Below are 20,970 nucleotides of genomic sequence, written 5' to 3'. Positions count from 1 at the left end.
AGGGGAGTCTCACTTTGCTTTCCGCAGCCCCGCATCTAAAGTCTTAGCATACAGCATGGAGGATCACAGCACAAAGAAGCAGTGAAGTCACTGCTCAATGGAAACACTTAAGAGCTATTTGGAGGTTTCCAACATTTCTCTTTCACGGAGAAGGTACAATGATGAGCTGATATCTTTGTAGCTGTGCACTTCTCTTGTTTAAGACGATACGAGTGCATTTTAGTACTTTTGTGGCTTCTTACAGTCTTTCTTAGATGAGATGCCTCTTCCATGTAGATCAGTCCTTCAAATGACTTGATTTCTTCCGTCCTATTGATGAATACAGGGCAAAGCCATGGTGCTTACCTCCCAGTGTAGGTGAAGCATCAAAGGTATATGTTGAAGGTATTTACGGCCGATGCGATAAACATTAAAAAAAACAAAAACGTGCGTCCAAACTGGGCGTGTGGGGTCTCTTTTTTTTTTTTTTTTTAACGCGCGCACATCCGATGCAATTTGTGAATGGGCCGCCGCGTTGAAAACGGACGCGCTAGGGGTAAATTGTGCGTCCCTAGCACGTCCATGGCATCGGGCGCCCAGGAGACGTGGCTGTGCGCGGGTTAGGAAAGTAGGCGCTCGATTTACAAGCATCTGGGTTTTTTTTTCATGCGGCAGCTATTTTACTGACAAAATATGCACACACAATATACACGGCCCAGAGCTTGTATATTTTGGGAGTACATTGTGCGTGCAGAAATCTTTTTTTTAATGTCGACTTTTTTTTTTTGCATGATGCTGCTTTCTGTGGTTCTTCCTACTTAATATCCTGATAATACTAAGTAGGAAGAACCACAGAAAAGCAGGTTTTTATGTTTTTAAGTTGAGCCCTTGACTTGCGGGAAGACTTTATGCCTGCTCCAGGACAGGCGTAAAATCTTACGGGTTTAAAAGTGCGCCTGGACGCACTGGATATTTTGCATTGCAGGGTAATAACTAATAGCCTCATCTACATGGCACTTACATGTGATGAGCGCTATTAGCTACGCCTTTGGGCGGGCATTTTGGATGCACTGATCCCCTTATTGCATCGGAGGTGGTGGTTGTACATCCAAGATGGCCGCCCAACCACCCTTAAGCTGTGCGCTAGGCTGAGCACCCTTTATTGCATTGGCCCCTTAGTCTTTATCTCTTACCTCCTCCCTGTATCAGGGCAATACCTTTTATTCCTCTTCTCCCAGTCTCCAGTAGATGTTCAGGGGCCTTGGATGGGGTCCAACTCCTTTGACGGAACAAAGCAAAATGAACGTAACTCTGATTTACTTAAAGAGAAGGAGCTCCTTGCATTGCAGGATGGACATTTTTGAAAATTGTATGAGTCAATTTAATTTATGACTTCCGATTCATTTTCCCAGCTCTCCACTGATTGCCCCTTTGGAACAGCTTAAGAAATTTGATTTGGAGGTCCTGCAGGTTCCATCTGAATCCTTCCCCCTATATCTAAAACTTATTATTTCCCAGTTCAAGATTCTGCAACCCATGAGGTTAGTATGGAAAGGAAATTAGTACATTCTGAAGATTTAGAGCTGACTTGTTCCCTTCAGGATTTCAATGTGGGTTCTAGAGCTACTTCAGATAAGGATGGATGCTAAAAATTAAAATGGATGGCAAAGTTAAAATGTTTTCGGGTCATAGGGTAGCAGTAGTTCTGGATGTAACCAGAATAAGTAACACAGGCCAGGAGGAAATCTTTTTTGTTGCTTAAACAGAAAGTTGAATTTTATTTTGAGCTTTCCTTGTAAATGTCTGGTGAGTCGGGAACTAGCAAGTAGTATATATTCTATGATCCCAAGCAGTTAGAGGTTTTTCTTCAAGGAAGAGCTTTGTCCTCTATTCCTGTCCATTAAATACCCGGGGGTTTAGGAATTATTCACTATGGGGTAGATTTTTTTTTAAAATACGCACGCGTGACCATGTGCGCGCGCTACCTGGCACGCAAGCGGGGGTGGGGGGTGTAATTTTGCAAATACGCGCAGCGACGCATCGGGGCCTTCCCCAGTTCACTCCCAGTCCATTCCAATTAAGGAGCGGAATGGAAGGGAGCTTTCCAACCCCCTAGCCTAACCTCCCTTCCCCTTCCCCTATCCTGCTCTCCCTCTATCCCTATCCTAGCCACCCCATTTTTATTATATTACCTTTTGCTACTGCAAAGGAGCAGGAGCAAGTTGCGCGCACCAGCACACTGCCAGCGCGCGATCCCCCAACACAGCAGCAAATTGCCTTTATGTGCATGGCCGGGCCTTTTTGAAAATAGGCTCGGTGCGCACTGAGCCTGACCACGTGCGTAAAGGCTGGATTTTACGCGCGTGGCCTTTTTAAAATCTGCCCTTATATATTTTGTTTCCTGTACTCATTTTTTTGTGTCTTCCTCATGTTGAGGTCTATAGTTTGATAATTTTGAATGTGATTCTTTAATTTACTTTTTTTCTGTTATTTATGGAATCAGGTATTCTTGATATGTTAAAATTAATAAAGGTAGCTATATATATATATATATAATGCAGAGGTGGTGTGTCTTTGTCTGCAGCAGAAGACTATAAGAACATGCCATACTGGGTCAGACTGAGGAACCATCAAGCCCAGCATCCTGTCTCCAACAGTGCTCAATCCAGATTACAAGTACCTGGCAAGCACCCAAACATTAAATACATCCTGTGCTCCAAATGCTGGAAATAAGCAGTGGCTGTTCCCTAAAGGCCTGATTTTAAAAAGCATTTACACATCTAACATTGGGTTTTACACACATAAAAGCACTTTACTTGACTAAGTGGGCTTTTGAAAATTGCTGCAATATATGCCATTGAATTGTTCACAGGATTTACTTGTGTAAGTTCACTTTATGCAGCTAAATGTCTTTTTAAAATTGCTACGATAGTATGTTACATTTACACTTGCAACATCTTTTAAAATTCACCTTAAAGTCAACTTGATTAATAACAGTTGATGGACTTCTCCTCCCGGATCTTGTCCAAACCTTTTTAAAACCCAGCTAACTGCCTTAACCACATCCTCTGGCAATGAATTCCAGAGCTTAATTGTGCATTGAGTGAAAAATACTTTTCTCCAATTTGTTTTAAATGTGCTACCTGCTGACTTCATGGAGTGTAACAGAGTCCTTGTTTTATTATTCTCTTCCAAATAATTCCTAACATTCTGTTTTCTTTTTTTATCAACTATGATGCCTAGATCTTTTTCTTGGGTGTTAACGCCTAATATGAAACCTAACATTGTAAAACTACAGCATAGGTTATTTTTCCCTATATACATCACCTTGCACTTGTCCACATTAAATTTCATCTGCCATTTGGATGCCCAATCTTCCAGTCTTGCAAGGTCCTCCTGCAATTTATCTCTACTTCAATACTCTCTATCATGGCACAATATTCTTCTGCAAGCGAACTCCTTAAAATAATTTTCCACACACCTGGATCTGACCTCTTGCTTGCACCTGACCACAATTGCCTGCCACCTGGACCTGATCTCTTGCTGAACTTGACCACTCTGGTCTGCTGCCTGCCCCGACCTTGGACCGTCTCCAACTGTTAGTCTGCTGCCTGCCCTGACCCTGGTGTGCCATTGGACTCTTGCCATTGTCTTAGAGACTCGCCTAAGACCTGCTGGCTGCCAGCCGTGCCGATGCAACCTATTAGGCTAAGTAGGCGGGCACCTATGGTGCCGATCATTAGGGGAAACCGAAGACTAGAGAAGCCATGTGGGGCCGCGAATGGCAGCAAAGAGTAGTAGAGATTCCGCAGGCCACGAGCAGCGCCCAACCTGCTTGTAGCCCAGCGAAGCACACACTCTGGGTATGAAATAGGAGTCGGGGCCGAGACCAGGGGGCTGTGTGAGCAGGTGGGTGGCGCGATCAGGGGAGGAGGGTGGGCACAAGGCACAAGGCTTGCCTAGGGCACCTAATCCCCTTGCACCAGCCCTGGCTGCCAGAACCCAAGGGCTCTACCTGTGGCGGGGAGCCAGCTGGTATAGGTGAAGCTCCAGCCTGTCCCGCTACAGGGCACGTTTGCGAGCTGTCGGCGTGGGCCTCGTAGGTTCACTTACGAGGCTGCACCAACTATGCCACAGCACAAAGAGCTGGCACCCATGCCACCCTTCAAATTGTACCAGTAAACTTGCATTCATTACCAATTAATAGAGTGGGCCAAGTTTAAAATTAGTTTATTAGTTTTTAAGGGTATTAATGGATTGGCATCATCCATTTTTAATGTTGCTTTGAAAATGTATCATCCTACATGGAACTGAGGTCAGCTTTCCAGGCACTTTTAAATTAATCAGACGTGATCAGTCTCATGAACGCCTTTTATGAGTTCAAGGTCCGCTTCTTTGCAATGCATTACCACAAGAGAAAAAGGTTAAATTATCTTTGTTAAAGTTCTGAAAGATAGTAAAAACTCACTTATTTCAACAATAATTTGACATTCTATGAGGGTTTTTTTTAGGATATCCTGAATGTGTCCACTATACTAGCAAATAAAGGTTTTAATGATATAAGGTCACTGTGCTATATTACATTATTCTTTCTTTCTTTCTTTTTTTCTTTCTTTGTGTCTTAGTATTGTTTTATTCCTAGTTTTTATGTCTTTTATTGTTTTTATTATTGATTAGGAATGTGTTCCTGTTAACCGTTTAGGAATGTTGATAGGTGGTCTATAAATTTAAAAATAAATAAACGAATAGGAGAAGGAGAAATTCTGGGTTCCAGGAGGTGAAGTACCTGGGAGCCCAGAGGAAGTAGTTCTGGGATTCCAGAGAGTTGGGAAGAAGTGTTCCTGAGAAAGTAGCAAATACTGAGGAGACCCAGTAGAAAAGGGAATTCTGCAGTCATGCATGAGTGCGCTAAGGAGTCCTAAGGGAGATGCTCTGCCTGGGAAAATCCATAGGGGCGGATTTTAAAAGCCCTGCTCGCGTAAATCCGCCCGGATTTACGCGAGCAGGGCCTTGCGCGCCGGCGCGCCTATTTTCCATAGGCCTGCCGGCGCACGCAGAGCCCCGGGGCTCGCGTAAGTCCCGGGGTTTTTTGTCGGGGGCGTGTCGGGGGCGGGGCCGATCGCGGCATTTTGGGGGCGGGACGCAGCGTTTCGGGGGCGGGGTTTCGGCCCAGGGCGGTCTGGGGGCGTGGCCACGGCCTCCGGAACCGCCCCCGGGTCGCGTCTCGGCGCGCCAGTGGCCTGCTGGCACGCATGGATTTACGTCTCCCTCCGGGAGGCGTAAATCCGTGGACAAAGGTAGGGGGGGGTTTAGATAGGGCCGGGGGGGTGGGTTAGGTAGAGGAAGGGAGGGGAAGGTGAGGGGAGGGCGAAAGAGAGTTCCCTCCGAGGCCGCTCCGATTTCGGAGCGGCCTCGGAGGAAACGGAGGCAGGCTGCGCGGCTCGGCGCGCAGCGGCTGCCCAAAATTGGCAGCCTTGCGCGCGCCGATCCTGGATTTTAGCAGATACGCACGGCTACGCACGTATCTACTAAAATCCAGCGTACTTTTGTTTGCGACTGGTGCGCCAACAAAAGTACGCGAACGCGCATTTTTTAAAAATCTACCCGTGTTTGGCTGCTTCAGTAAATCTATCAGAAGCTCACCTGATAGAAGAGAGAAAGGACCTGAGCCCTCCCAAACCCAGAAGGTACTGGGAGGGCCCTGGGTGGAAGGGTTCCTGTCCCGAAGAACTTACCTTTGTGCGAGTGAGAGGAAGAGACTAAGTTGTACTTTTGGAGTTTGGGACTTTTGTTTGCTGTAATGCAATATTCTCTGGTGTACTTATGTTGGACTTTGTGCTTCCTGCCAGCAGTTTCAGTACAGATTTTATTTTGAAGAACTGCGTTGAAGAGTAATTTTTATATGCCTGGACTGGTGTGCAGAAGAGCCCCAAAGAGAGAGAGAGAGACCCTTAATGGCCTTGAAAAGATATTCTTTCCCCCCACACCCTCTGCCGTTATAGGGAGGTTATAGGGCTATCCGTGGCCTATGATCCATGGTCCTCCCCATGCCAAAGTACTTCCTGGGAAACGGACTACTTACACTGATTCAATATTACATTATTGTTGTAGGCTGTGCCTATTGTAGACCTCATACGAGGCTGTAACATGCTTTGAGCTCTTCTGCTGGAAAAGCTCGAGACAAATAAATGACAATGTATGATGCTAATGCAAGCAAGTAAAGGGTCAATACTAAAGGAGGGGGAGCAGTGTGTGATTCGGTAATCTTATGTAAAAGCCCTGACAGAAGGCTGAGTCAATAAATATTCAGGAAGAACCAGTAAAGGCTTCACCCGGCAGTGACAGTGCGCTCTGTGCAAAACTGCTCTCGCTTCTGTGTGATGTCATCAGGCTGCGCCCAGCAGGAAGAGGAACTGCCATGTGCTGGAGATAAACAGCGACTCATAAAGATTATTTTCTTCTTTAAGCCTTTAATTTGCAGTTTAACATCTGGAAACCAGAAACCTCAAGTTCCCAAATCTCAGTTTCTGCTCTTCTCTCCCTCTCTTCCTGCTTCTGTAAAAAAAAACAAAAAAACCCCGAGCTGCCCAGCAAGAAGCAAACACTCAGCTCTTCCCTAGCTCGAGAAAGAGGCACAAATGTGTTTCTAATCCTGAAAACAGCAAACGCAGAGAGGAAAATGCCTGCAGGAGCTTCTGCTCAGGTAGGAGATTGCCCCCAACTCCCTGCCCTCCCTATAAAATACGGCTGCAACTTTCTAATCTGAGACACTGCAGAGTCAGCCCTGTTTTTAATAGGAGCCCCAGCAGACATGGGGTGCATCTGTATGTAAGGAGAGAGATTATGTATCTCACACAGTGAGATTTTGTATCTCAGGTTCTGTGTGTAGCTAGTTTCCTGTTTATGTAATCCTGCTCTGGGACTGTGTTATGTGACTGTAAATTATTTACACCCAGAAAAATCTCCCCCAGCCCTGGGAGGTCTCCTGATGGATGTGATGCAGAAGGAGCTGAGTTTTTTCCTGGTTTGTATTTCAGATCCAAGTCACCTTTGAGGACATCGCTGTCTATTTCTCCCAGGATGAGTGGAAGGATTTAGATGAAGGGCAGAAGGAGCTTTACAAGGATGTGATGAAGGAGAATTATCAGATGATCAGCTCACTGGGTAAGGGACATTTTTACTTATGAGTGCCTCAAATTTGCTGCTACAATCTATTATTTTGCTGAGGTTTTTAGTTTAGTCTTGACAGTCCATCTTTCTTAAACTAGAATTGTTAAGCTACTACATCTATTAGTCGCTGATTGTATGTCACCATCTACTAGATAAATGAAGCTTGACCCACGTGCCGCAAATGCGCAGTAGAGAGCAACTCTACCGCGCATGCGCAGGCAGCACGTCGGTCAGAGCTTGCCAGTAACCTAAATGGCTCGGCGAGGAGCACGAGCAGTAACGGCGGCGAGCAGTAGCGCGAGGGAGGGACCTCCCCCGGAGATCTTCCATCTGCGCCATCCGAAGGGGTTGTGAATGAGGGGAGGGAGGAGGAAGTGATGGAGGGGGGAGGGAGGAGAGGGTTGGGGAGGGGAGGAGGGGAGAGAGTGACTGACTAAGGGGAGGAGGAGAGAGTGACTGAGGGGGAGGGGAGAGGGAGGGGGGAGGGGAGGTGTCACCATCTACTAGATAAATGAAGCTTGACCGACGTGCCGCAAATGCGCAGTAGAGAGCAACTCTACCGCGCATGCGCAGGCAGCACGTCGGTCAGAGCTTGCCAGTAACCAAAATGGCGCGGCGAGGAGCACGAGCAGTAACAGCGGCGAGCAGTAGCGCGCGGGAGGGAGGGAGGGACCTCCCCCGGAGATCTTCCATCTGCGCCATCCGAAGGGGTTGTGAATGAGGGGAGGGAGGAGGAAGTGACTGAGGGGAGGGGAGGAGAGAGTGACTGAGGGGAGGAGAGAGTGACTGAGGGGGGAGGGAGGAGAGAGTGACTGAGGGGAGGGAGGAGAGAGTGGGGGAGGGGAGGAGGGGAGGGAGGAGGGAGACTAGAGGGTGAGGGAGAATGAGGGGAGGGAGGGGAGAATGAGGGATAAGGAAATGGACTGAAAAAAATGTTAATGTAGCCCGTTGTTACGGGCTTAACGGCTGATTCTAATATATTGTACCCTGCTTTGGGCGATTTTCTTATGCAAACAGGTGGATAATAAATCCAAAGAAATAAATGTATATTTCTTAGGATATGGATAGATGGATTCAGGACCAGTGGGTTATGCACCTCTATTACCATATGGAGAAGGAGCAAAGTGACGTCACAGTATATATAATCCTGCTGTGACATCAGCTTTCCAGCATTCTCTGTCTCCAGTAGATGGTGGACGTGCATTTCCCTACTGAGGATTGCTTCAAAATTTAGAGGAGAATTAATAAGATCTTTGAGTTGCCCCTTTCTCCTGCAGTGATACCTAACGGTCCTTCCCCCTCTTGAGAATTCCTGAGGTGATTTCCATGGTCCCTCAGATTAGTACCTTGCTCAGGTTGCTGGTTTTTCAGCCACGTGGACTTAGCTGATTTAAGCAGCTGAAAGGCAGTGAGTGCAGGAAGCCGAGCACGGCAGTGATGGTATATGCCCTCTCCCCTGCATCCAGAGACCATCTCTGTACTCAGCTGGGAAAGGCTGAGGTCAGATAAGTTTAAAAAAAAAATAAAAAGACAGAGACAGAGTAGAGGGGTTACTGTAGGACTTCCTCCGGTCTTCATGCTCGGTGTGCTGTTCCGATGTTCATTCCCCATCACGTGGGGGTTAAGGGACTTGGGCAGCCTGGCGGGCTGAGCAGTCCGGGTGGGCTAGACCCCATGATTAGGCTTCTTTCTGTCCGCTGCATCGTAGGCCGCAGTGGCGTTTTCGCTTGTTTTTTCTGCACGTTCAGCTGCCTTCTTCAGGACCATCGCTGCATGCAAGTGTGTCCGGCTGTGATCTGAATTGTGCGCCCAGTTTCTTTTGGGCAAGCTGCCTGTGTGCACATTCTGGAACATATTGGTTGTATGCCCAGGATTGGCGCAGTGACAGTGCGCTTAGTTTTGCAGCACATAGCCTTCAGACGACTAAATTTTGTGGGGCGGATTCCGTGTCTGTGAACCAAAGAAAGATCCTGTGTACAATTCTGGGCGCCGCATCTCAAAAAAGATATAGTTGTGATGGAGAAGGTACAGAGAAGGGCAACCAAAATGATAAAGGGATAGAACAGCTCCCCTATGAGGAAAGACTTGGAGAAGAGATAGCTGAGGGGGGATATGATAGAGGTCTTTAAGATCATGAGAGGTCTTGAACGAGTAGATGTGACTTGGTTATTTTCACTTTCGAATAATAGAAGGACTGGGGGGCACTCCATGAAGTTAGCAGGTAGCACATTTAAAACAAATCGGAGAAAATTCTTTTTCACTCAACGCACAATAAAGCTCTGGAATTTGTTGCCAGAGGATGTGGTTAATGCAGTTAGTGTAGCTGGGTTCAAAAAAGGTTTGGATACATTCTTGGAAGAGAAGTCCATTAACTGCTATTAATCAATTATACTTAGGAAATAGCCACTGCTATTAATTGCATCAGTAGCATGGGATCTTCTTAGTGTTTGGGTAATTGCCAGGTTCTTGTGGCCTGGTTTGGCCACTGTTGGAAACAGGATGCTGGGCTTGATGGACCCTTGGTCTGACCCAGCATGGCAATTTCTTATGTTCTATTTTGGTTTCTTTGCGTAAAGCCTCTTGCTTTTCCCCTGTTATGGAGGCCATTCAAGAATTGAAGGATCTTGAGTGGAACGCCCTGGAGGCAAATTTCAAAGGGGGTCAGACCTTGGAAGGCCTGTGCACCCTGGATCCAGTAGTGAGAGCATCTGCATTTTCCTAAAGTGGATGCGCTTGTCTATGCCGTCTCTAAAAGGACAACTAACCCCATGGAAGGAGGAGCTTCCTTAAAGGATGTGCATGATAGGAGGACTGAGGCCATCCTTATGCAGGCATTTGAAGCAGCTTCCTGTTGTGCCCTGGTGGCTCACTCTTATTTGCTTCTCTCTCAGGAGGTTGATGACTCTGTGGTGAATTCCAGACCAGTTTTGGAACCCGCCGCCACCTTTTTGGCAGATGCAGGCTGTTATTTGGTCCGCACCTTGGCCAGAGGAGTGGCTTCGGTAATAGTGGCCAGGCATCAGTTATGGCTGAGAAATTGGTCGGCCGATGCGACTTCTAAGACTAATCTTACCAAACTGTCTTTTAAAGGCTTGCTCTTATTGGGGAGCGAGTTGGAGAAACTGGCCAGTAAGTGGGATGAATCCCCAGTTCCTCGGTTGCTGGAGGATAAGAAGCAGTCACTGCGCCCCTTTGGTATAAGGGGTCGTCTCAGGAGTTCCAAGCAGTTACATCCCTACAGAGGGGCAAACTTTTAGAGGACTCGACTTTTGGGTAGGTCTCAGTCCTTTTGACCCAGACAGCCCAGGTGGGGCACAGGCTCGGGTAGTGGAACCTCCCGAGCTTCCCAATGAAGATTTGCCGACACATACCCGGGAACCAGAAATAGGGGGACACCGCTCTCTCTTTTATCAGAGGTGGGTCAAAATCACATTGGACCAGTGGGTCCTGGAGGTGATACGAGAGGGATATGCGCTAGAGTTTTGCAGTGTTCCACGGGACGTGTTCATGGTGTCTCCCTGCCACTCCCCGCAGAAAAAACAGGCAATGGAGTGTACACTGCCAAGGCTCCTCAGTCTGAGGGCTGTGGGTCCAGTACCCACATATCAAGAAAATATGGTTCGATATTCCATTTATTTCATTGTGCCCAAGAAAAAAGAAAGCCAGAAGAATGCTGGGCTGCATAGAGAGAGGAATATCGAGTAAGAAAATGGAAGTAATTATCCCCTTATACAGGTCCTTGGTGAGGCCTCACCTGGAGTCACTGTGCTCAGTTCTGGAGACCGTATCTCCGAAGGGACAGAGACAGGATGGAGGCGGTCCAGAGGTGGGCGACCAAAAAGGTGTATGGTCTTTATCGAATGCCTTATGAGGAGAGATTGAAGAATCTAAATATGTATACCCTGGAGGAAAGGAGGAGCAGGGGTGATATGATACAGACGTTCAAATACTTGAAAGGTTTTAATGATCCAAAGTCAACGACAAACCTTTTCCATTGGAAAAAAATCAGCAGAACCAGGGGTCACAATTTAAAACTCCAGGAAGGAAGACTCAGAACCAATGTCAGGAAGTATTTCTTCACGGAGAGGGTGGTGGATGCCTGGAACGTCCTTCTGGAGGAAGTGGTGAAGACCAAAACTGTGAAGGATTTCAAAGGGGTGTGGGATAAACACTGTGGATCCATAAAACCTGGAGGATGGGAATGAAGAGAAGAGGTATGGGGGTAGCTTGCGGGAATGACGGCTACTACCTGGTGATTAATACCATTATTCAATAAACGTTCACATGGTTAATGTGACTCCAATATTGCTATATGCTTCAACAGCAAGAGAAAATGTGGAAAAGAGGATTTGTATTCAGGCAACAACCAACAAGGTAGCACAGTCTGGGTAAACAAATAAGCATGGGAGTAGCTTACTTGTGGCGGCAGTTACTACCCCAAACCAATTAAGCCTGATACTTCACTTTCAATGCATATCCAGCGTAGATTTCTGCTTCAACGGCAGGGGGGAATGAAGAAAAGATGATTTATTTTCCGACAACAACCAGCAAGGACTGAATTGCACAGTCTGGGTAAACAAATAAGCGCAGGAATAGCTTGCTTATTGCAGCGGTTACTACCCCTAACAAATTAAGCCTGATACTTCACTTTAAAGGCATATCCAGCACAGCTCACTGCTTCAAAGGCAGGGGGGGATGAAGAAATAGGATTTACGTCCAGACAACATCTAACAAGGCATTGATCTGAGCAGTATGAGTATACAAACATCAGGGTAACTTGCTCGATACAATGGTTACTACCCTCAAACATTAAGCCTTATACTTCACTTTAATGCAGCTCTAACACTGCTCTCTGCATCAGTGGCAGGGGTGGAAGGAAATTAGAATAAAAAAGTTACCAATAAAGGCCAAGAGTAACAGATAAGTATGAGAAAAATAAGTGTGAAAGCTTGCTGGGCAGACTGGATGGGCCTAATGGTCTTCTTCTGCCGTCATTTCTATGTTTCTATAATTTGTAAACAGCGCTGCACCATTTTCTCTCCCTTTTTTTTTTTCTAGTTTGGTATCTGGTACTTTATGTGTATGGCACTTCATATTCTTTTGTTTCTGAACAATTCAGGCAGAAACATACTTCCAGTCCTTTTCCTTATCAGACTCCATGGGACAGGAGTGATCCGCAGTCTCTCCTCCCCCGCCAGCGCCATTTCCTTGTATGGAAGAAGCTGATAATGGTGCAGGCCTCAGGTCAGCTAAAGCCATTTCAGATTCTGCAGCAGCAGAGGAGAGACCGGGGATCGTTCCTGTCCCGTTAAGCCCCCATGCATAGGGTGGGATAGTGAGTAGTGGTAAGTACCATGCCATTTTTTATGATGCTTATATGTCCAGGGAAAAAAGAACACTTAGATTTTTATTGAAAGCATAATTTTTTATTGAACAATATAAGTATTCTTGGGAGATGCTGATGCCATGTCTCTAACATACGGACCACCAGCATCTCATTGTATACAGGATGTGATCCTTATTTTATAGATAACATACAATATTGTGGAAGATTCTAGTGTGCGTGACTGCCTAGAGCATAATTTACATTGGTTATCATGTGAACAGCATGATAAGATCATCCTTAGCTACCCCTGAGTATTTCTCCCAGGTGGGGCCCATTTACCATCACTCTTTATGTAGTCCTTTGTTCTGTTAAAATCTTGCTGGTCAGGGTAATTAACATATCTGAAGTTGTGTTTACAGATACTCCTGAGAATGGTGCCTCTTACTGTGACAGGGTAGCCTGAAGTTCCCGCCGTTGTCTTCTCCTTTTATGACCCTATAATTAGGCATCATTGGTGGAGTCAGCTTGACTGCCTGTCCAGATAGCCGCCTCAGCCGTTCCTCACCGACTGAGGCGGGAAACAGATACCCCTTCAATACTTTCCTCTCCCACCCAATCGCTGATCCTCATTCAAAATTCCTTCTTCTTATTGGCCCCTTCTCACTTTTTCACCCCCCTCCCTCTCCTTCAACTTTTAACCCTACACTCGCTCCACTCCCGTTATTTACGCAGAGTGAGACAGGCTCGCTCTGCTGCACTTCTGCAAGTCATTCTCAATAAGTCACTTAGAGTTCATATAGCTACAGCAGGCTAAGAAAACCGAGGATTCTGGGTCATTTTCCTTTCTCCATGTTGATTTTCTGTTCAGGCACATGCATCAGTAGAGAGTCCAAGGTTGCGGAAAAAAGTGGTGATGAGGACATGAAAACATTTTGGGTATGAGGGGATTCTCCATGGTGCAGGGGGCCCAGGAATGGCCACTACTGCCTTTTTTTACTTTTGAAAATAATAGTGAAAAATAAAGATTATTTGTTTTTAAATCAAAATGAAAGGAAACAGGAAACTTTTGTTTCAAACAAAAGCACATCCCTATTCTCTCCTTCCTGCCCCATCTTCAGTTCTCCCTCTCTTCCTCTCCTCTATCACCACCTTTTCTCCTCCATCTTTGAGATCCAGTTCTGCTTCCTCCCATCCCCTCACCTATCGATAAGATCACTTTTAAACCCCTCAAAAAAGCTCACAAAAGAACAAAATAAATTATCAAGACACAGGAAATGTCAAGAAAAATTGTATTTTACAAAATAAAATAATTAAATATGCACATTTTTTTCAAACGTCCCAAAGAATTTCTGCAGAATTCCTTCAACCTTAACACAACCTTTTCTAACTTACAAAAAATCTACCCCTGAACTGCACAAAACTGAAGGATGAATGGATGTCATACGGGGCTGTGTCAGGGGGTTATAGTGAGAGTAGAATGGAAGTCACACGGGGCTGTGTCAGGGGTTATAGTGAGGGTAGAATGGATGTCACACGGAGCTGGGTCAGTGGGGGTTATAGTGAGGGTAGAATGGATGTCATACGGGGCTGTGTCAGTGGGGGTTATAGTGAGAGTAGAATGGATGTCACATGGGGCTGTGTCAGGGGGTTATAGTGAGAGTAGAATGGATGTCACACGGGGCTGTGTCAGGGGGTTATAGTGAGGGTAGAATGGATGTCACACGGGGCTGTGTCAGGGGGTTATAGTGAGGGTAGAATGGATGTCACATGGGGCTGTGTCGGGGTTATAGTGAGGGTAGAATGGATGTCACACGGGGCTGTGTCAGGGGGTTATAGTGAGGGTAGAATGGATGTCACACGGGGCTGTCAGGAGATTATAGTGAGGGTAGAATGGATGTCACACGGGGCTGTGTCAGTGGGGTTATAGTGAGGGTAGAATGGATGTCACATGGGGCTGTGTCGGGGTTATAGTGAGGGTAGAATGGATGTCACACGGGGATGTGTCAGTGGGGTTATAGTGAGGGTAGAATGGATGTCACACGGGGCTGTGTCAGGGGGTTATAGTGAGGGTAGAATGGATGTCACAAGGGGCTGGGTCAGGGGGTTATAGTGAGGGTAGAATGGATGTCACACGGGGCTGTGTCGGGGGGTTATAGTGAGGGTAGAATGGATGTCACACGGGGCTGTATCAGGGGGTTATAGTGAGGGTAGAATGGATGTCACACGGGGCTGTGTCGGGGGGTTATAGTGAGGGTAGAATGGATGACACACACGGGGCTGTGTCAGGGGTTATAGTGAGGGTAGAATGGATGACACACACGGGGCTGTGTCGGGGGGTTATAGTGAGGGTAGAATGGATGTCACATGGGGCTGTGTCGGGGTTATAGTGAGAGTAGAATGGACGTCACCCGGGGCTGTGTTGAGGTTATAGTAAGGGTAGAATGGATGTCACCCGGGGCTGTGTCAGGGGGTTATAGTGAGGGTAGAATGGATGTCACATGGGGCTGTGTCGGGGTTATAGTGAGGGTAGAATGGATGTCACACGGGGCTGTGTCAGTGGGGTTATAGTGAGGGTAGAATGGATGTCACACGGGGCTGTGTCAGGGGGTTATAGTGAGGGTAGAATGGATGTCACACGGGGCTGTCAGGAGATTATAGTGAGGGTAGAATGGATGTCACACGGGGCTGTGTCAGTGGGGTTATAGTGAGGGTAGAATGGATGTCACATGGGGCTGTGTCGGGGTTATAGTGAGGGTAGAATGGATGTCACACGGGGCTGTGTCAGTGGGGTTATAGTGAGGGTAGAATGGATGTCACACGGGGCTGTGTCGGGGGGTTATAGTGAGGGTAGAATGGATGTCACACGGGGCTGTGTCAGGGGGTTATAGTGAGGGTAGAATGGATGTCACAAGGGGCTGGGTCAGGGGGTTATAGTGAGGGTAGAATGGATGTCACACGGGGCTGTGTCGGGGGGTTATAGTGAGGGTAGAATGGATGTCACACGGGGCTGTGTCGGGGGGTTATAGTGAGGGTAGAATGGATGTCACATGGGGCTGTGTCGGGGTGTCACACTCAGCCATTCCCTTTTGCTGACTGGGAGGGCCGGAGCTGGAGCAGGAAGCAGAGGACTACTCTGTTACCTGAGATTCAGGGCAAGGGCCTAGAGCAGGGCTGGGCAATTCCGGTCCTCGAGGGCTGCAAACCAGTCGGGTTTTCAGGATATCCTTAATGAATATGCATGAGAGAGACCTGCATACACACTGCCTCAGTTGTAATCAAATCTATTTCATGCATATTCATGAGGGGTATCCTGAAAACCCGACTGGTTTGCAGCCCTCGAGGACCGGACTTGCCCACCTCTGGCCTAGAGTCATCGGAGCAGAACCGTTCATGCAAATTTTCTTTTTTTTATTGTTCTTTATTTTTCCCAGGAATTTTTCAGGGTTTATTATGACGAGAATGAAACCAGCAGCATTCCTATCTCTACCCCCGTCCCCTGCTGAGGTTCTCCCCCTCTCCTTCTCTCTTCCCTCCCTCACTGCATCAGCATTCATCCTTACTGGTGTCGGCTCCAGCCTTCTCCTCCCTCCTTCGCCCGCATGCTTACTCCCACGCTCTGCAGCACTGCACTTCTGCTTTTGTGCTGGGCCAGGGAGCCTGCTGGGGAAGTATTTCTGGTGTTCAAAGTCAGTTAAAATGCATTCGTGGAACCAGACAGCAGGCTCTTTGGTTGCTTTAGGAGGTGAGGGGGTCGGACTTGAAACATGGCATGTGCTTGGGCCCACGCTGGCTTTCAGCAGTGGCTGTAGATCTGGCGAAGGAATTTATAAGCGAAAATCGGTTTAAACTGAAAAAGAAGGACGCTATCCATAGGGTTAAGCAGTCTTGCCTGGCTTTCTTTAAATTAGCCGGATAAGCTCTTTAATGGACCAAAACGTATTCGACTATGTTAGCTGGATAACACTGAAAGTCGGCATTTATTCAGCTAACATAGCCGGATAACCAACTGTACCCTGGAATGTCCACACCCCACTCTGAGCTGGCCAGATAATGTTTTAGCTGGATAAACAGTTTCTGGCTATTTTGGGGCAATTCTCTGTGGCTGGATTTTTTTAATTCTGCCATTTGTTTGGCTCAGTCCGAACTTAACTAGACAAGTGGCATTGAATATCGCCCTCAAAATATCTTTTCTAATAAATACTGACTGTGTACAAGATGGGGAGATTTCCAGGACTCCTGTGTGTTTTGAGCTTTACTCCAAAAGCACAGCCAGTGATTACAGTCCTGTGCTGCCTGATTTCTAAGTCGTCGTGAGCTGCAGAAGGGAGAGACACAAACAGTTTCCAGCTTGCAGAGCACAGAGTTGGATTGATGTCTCCAGGGAGTCTCCTGCTGGGATGGGTAATGCTGCAGTGACTCTTTATCCCATGTACTTACAGGGTAAAGCCTGCTCAGAGATTGCAAAAATAAGCAGGCAGCTCACTAAACCATGGCATGTTGAGTTGATTTTTAGGGTATCTTATAAAATGTTTTATGTTTAGAATATATTTATGTAATTATGTGGTTAATGTTTTTAGTTTCTTGTTTTGTGATCTTATACATTTCTTTAGAATTTCCTCTGTAATAACTGATTTCAGTCCCTTGATGCAGGAAACATATTAGATTGAATTTTTTCTGGTCTCCAATCCTTGCTGTGCTCTCCTTTGCCACTACTCTGTAGTTGTCAGATTTTTGCATTGTGTCCTCTTCAGGAGAATAGCAAGAACCCAAGAAAAAAGAAATGTTATTGTATTACTTAACTCATTAAACTATCCTTCTCCTGTTTACTTTTTATCTAGCAAATGACGATCCCAGATACAATAATGTGGAGACGCATCACTGGAAGCTCAGTGAGAATCCAGAAGGGAATGAGATGTTATCAGAAAGAGATGCAAAGGATACTACTTCCTGTTCTGAGTGGGGAACAACCTGCAGGAGTCAATCCATCAAAGAAACAAAGCAAAGAAATTCAACAGGAGACTCAGCTGTATATGAGCAAAGTGCCAGAAATATCCCGCATACAGAGGAAGAGCAGAAAAACCAGACAACAGAAGAAAGATGTGTTTGTGATGTATGTGCGATATTTCTCAGGGATCCTGTGATGCTGAAATCACTGCAGAGCTCTCACACTGAAGAGAAACCGTCTACATCTGCAGACTGTGGGAAAAACGTCAGTCAGAAGGGAGTACAGTTACAACAGAAAAGATGCACAGGAGAGACACCTTTTACATGTTCTGAGTGTGGGAGAGGTTTCAGTAGTAAGCGAAAACTAATACAACACCAGGAATTCAATAAAGGAGAGAGACCACGTGCAGAACATTCAGAAAGCTTTATTAATAAAGCAAGCCTCACAAAATACAACAAAAGCTACACAGAAGAGAGAATTGTTTTATGTACAAAAGGTGACAAAAGCAACAGTCAGAAAGAAAACTTCAGCAAACAACCAAAATTCTGCCAAGGAGAGAGACAAAATTCAAGTAATGAATGTAATAAAATGTTCCGTTCGAAGAAAGTCTTTTCAAAACAAATGAAAACCCATATTGATGAGAGACCATTCTCCTGTACTCAATCTGGAAAAAGATTCTGTAGAAAAGCAGATCTCTCACAACAAAAGACAGTCCACAAAGGAGAGAGACGGTTTACCTTTCCTGAATATGGTACAAGTTTCAGTCAGAAGACAAAGCTCTCAAATCACCAGAGAACCCATACTGAAGTGAAATCTTTTGCATGTACTGAGTGTGGTAAAACCTTCAGTCAGAAGAGATATCTCACATATCACCAGAGAATCCACACTGGAGTCAATTTATTAACATGTACTGAGTGTGGTAAAAGATTTAGTCGGAAAGCACACTTTACAAGCCATCAGAGAATCCACACTGGATTAAAACCATTTACTTGTACTGAGTGTGGTAAAAGTTTCAGTTGGAAGGCAAATCTCACAGTCCACCAGAGAATCCACAATAAAGTGAAACCATTTACATGTACCGAGTGTGGAAAAAGCTTCAGACATACCGAATCTCTTAAATTTCATCAGAGAATTCATACTGCAGTGGAACAATTTACGTGTAAAGAGTGTGGTAAACTCTTCAGTCATATAGAATCTCTCAAAATCCACCAGAGAATCCACACTGGAATTAAACTATTAACATGTACTGAGTGTGGTAAAAGCTTTAGTCAGAAGACTTCCCTCACAAGCCACCAAAGAATCCACACTGGGGTGAAACCATTTACATGTACTGAGTGTGGTAAAAGCTTTAGTCAGAAGACTTCCCTCACAAGCCACCAAAGAATCCACACTGGGGTGAAACCATTTACATGTACTGAGTGTGGTAAAAGCTTTAGTCAGAAGACTTCCCTCACAAGCCACCAAAGAATCCACACTGGGGTGAAACCATTTACATGTACTGAGTGTGGTAAAAGTTTTAGTCAGCAGGGAAGCCTCAAAATCCACCAGAGAATGCACACTGGAATGAAACCATTTAAATGCACTAAGTGTGGTGAAAGTTTTTTCTGGAAGACATGCTTCATAAATCATCAGAGAATGCACACTGGAGAGAAACCATTTACATGTCTTGACTGTGGTAAAAGCTATAGTCAGAAGACATATTTTACAATTCATCAAAGAAGCCACACAGGAGTAAAACCATTTACTTGTACCGAGTGTGGTAAAGGCTTCAGTCAGAAGAACTATTTGACAAGTCACCAGAGAATCCACACTGGATTGAAACCATTTACATGTAGTGAGTGTGGTAAGAGCTTCAGTTGGAAGGTAAACCTCAATGCCCACCAAAAAATTCACAGTGGAGTTAAATTATTTAAATGTGCTGAGTGTGGTAAAAGTTTCACTCACACAGAATCTCTCAAAATCCACCAGAGAATCCACACTGGATTGAAACCATTTACATGCAACAATTGTGGTAAAATGTTTACACAAAAGTCATCTCTCATAATTCACGAAAGAATCCACACTGGAGTAAAACCATTTACATGTACTGATTGTGGTAAAATGTTTAGTCAAAAGTCATCTCTTGTAATTCACCAAAGAATCCATACTGGAGTAAAACCATTTACATGTACTGAATGTGGTAAAAGCTTCACTCAGCGGTCACATTTCAGAATCCACCAGAAAAACCACACTTGAATAAAAGAGGATTGTAATATAAAAGAACTTAAGTAGGAAGGTGTATATAAATAACTAGGCCACAAATATATAATTTGCAATCACTGTCTCACTTAAATGCAAGTTTATCTCATGCATAATTATTATGAATATCCTTAAAATCAAGCCTTTTTTTGGCTCTTGAGGACTGGAGTTGGCCTCCCCTGCTAGAGGAATGAAATTGTTTTTAAAAAGTGCTGAATAAGACAAAATAAGATACAAGCCATCAATCAATTTGCAATTCCTACACTGTCCTTTACTGTTGTATCAGTAGATTGGCCTGATAAAGAAAGCTTGAAGAGTGATCGAAGATTTGGCTGCTGGGATTCAGTGCCAAGAAGTGCAGGGATGTGGTAATCCAAAAGAGCTGTATGTAATAGGGGGTGAAAAACTGATGTGTGACAAAGCAATGTAATAAGGTGATAGCTAAAGCCAGAATGCTGGGCTTCATAGAGAGAGGAATAACCAGTAAGAGAAAGGAGGTGCTGATGCCCTTGTACAGATCCTTAGTGAGGCCTCACCTGGAATACTCTGTTCAGTTCTGAACACTGTATCTCAAAAGGGACAGAGACAGGATGGAGGTGGTCCAGAGAAGGGCGACAAAAATGGTGTGGAGCAACCAAAATGGTGCAGCATTATCAGAAAACTTATAAGGAGAGGCTGAAGGATTTAAATATATATACCCTGGAAGATAGGAGATGCAGGGGAGATATGATACAGACCTTCAAATACCTGAAAGGTTTTAATGAAGCACGAACTTGCTGGGCAGAGTGGATGGACCATTTGATCCTTTTCTGCTGTCATTACTATGTTATTATGTTGTTATGTTATGCATTTGCTAATTGATTTTCCTTGCTGCTTTTACAATATTTGCTGGTAAATAGTCTCTCATTCTGTCAACTTGCTGAAATGTTCGTCCATGTTTAAGAATGGAAGCAGATTTTGAGTATAGATGTGCTGTTGATGTTACGTTTGCTTGAAGACCTATAAGAGCAGATCTGTATGTATAATCTCTTTCCATAAAGTCATACTACCTTCAGCTTTTGCAGTGTACAGTCTCAGCATACACTGATTCCTGCAGATTTTATGCGGGAGCACTGAGTGGAGAGGATCACCTTGCTTTTTAATATGTTTATAAATGATCTGGAAAGGGGTACAGCGACTGAGGTGATCAAATTTGCAGATGACACAAAATTATGCAGCATAGTTAAATCTCAAGCGGATTGTAATGAATTGCTGGAGGATCTTGTGAGACTAGAAGATGGAGCTTCCAAATGGCAGATGAAATTTAACACGG

General features: G+C 45.3%; 1 protein-coding gene across 1 annotated transcript; it reads left to right on the top strand.

The window, feature by feature from the left end:
- The first annotated feature begins 7,090 nt into the window (after window positions 1-7,090).
- LOC115083871 (oocyte zinc finger protein XlCOF6-like) lies at window positions 7,091-20,203 on the top strand. The gene is made up of 2 exons (XM_029587922.1): window positions 7,091-7,143; window positions 17,314-20,203. Exons 1-2 carry the CDS (start codon window positions 7,110-7,112, stop codon window positions 19,653-19,655), a joined length of 2,376 nt encoding a protein of 791 aa, XP_029443782.1. The 5' UTR covers window positions 7,091-7,109; the 3' UTR covers window positions 19,656-20,203.
- Window positions 20,204-20,970: the final 767 nt, after the last annotated feature.

Source organism: Rhinatrema bivittatum, chromosome 2 (genome assembly GCF_901001135.1).
Source record: "Rhinatrema bivittatum chromosome 2, aRhiBiv1.1, whole genome shotgun sequence".
In the NCBI taxonomy this organism is placed as follows: domain Eukaryota; kingdom Metazoa; phylum Chordata; class Amphibia; order Gymnophiona; family Rhinatrematidae; genus Rhinatrema; species Rhinatrema bivittatum.
Note: the sequence above shows the minus strand (reverse complement) of the source record. Positions and strands in the feature narration are given on the sequence as shown.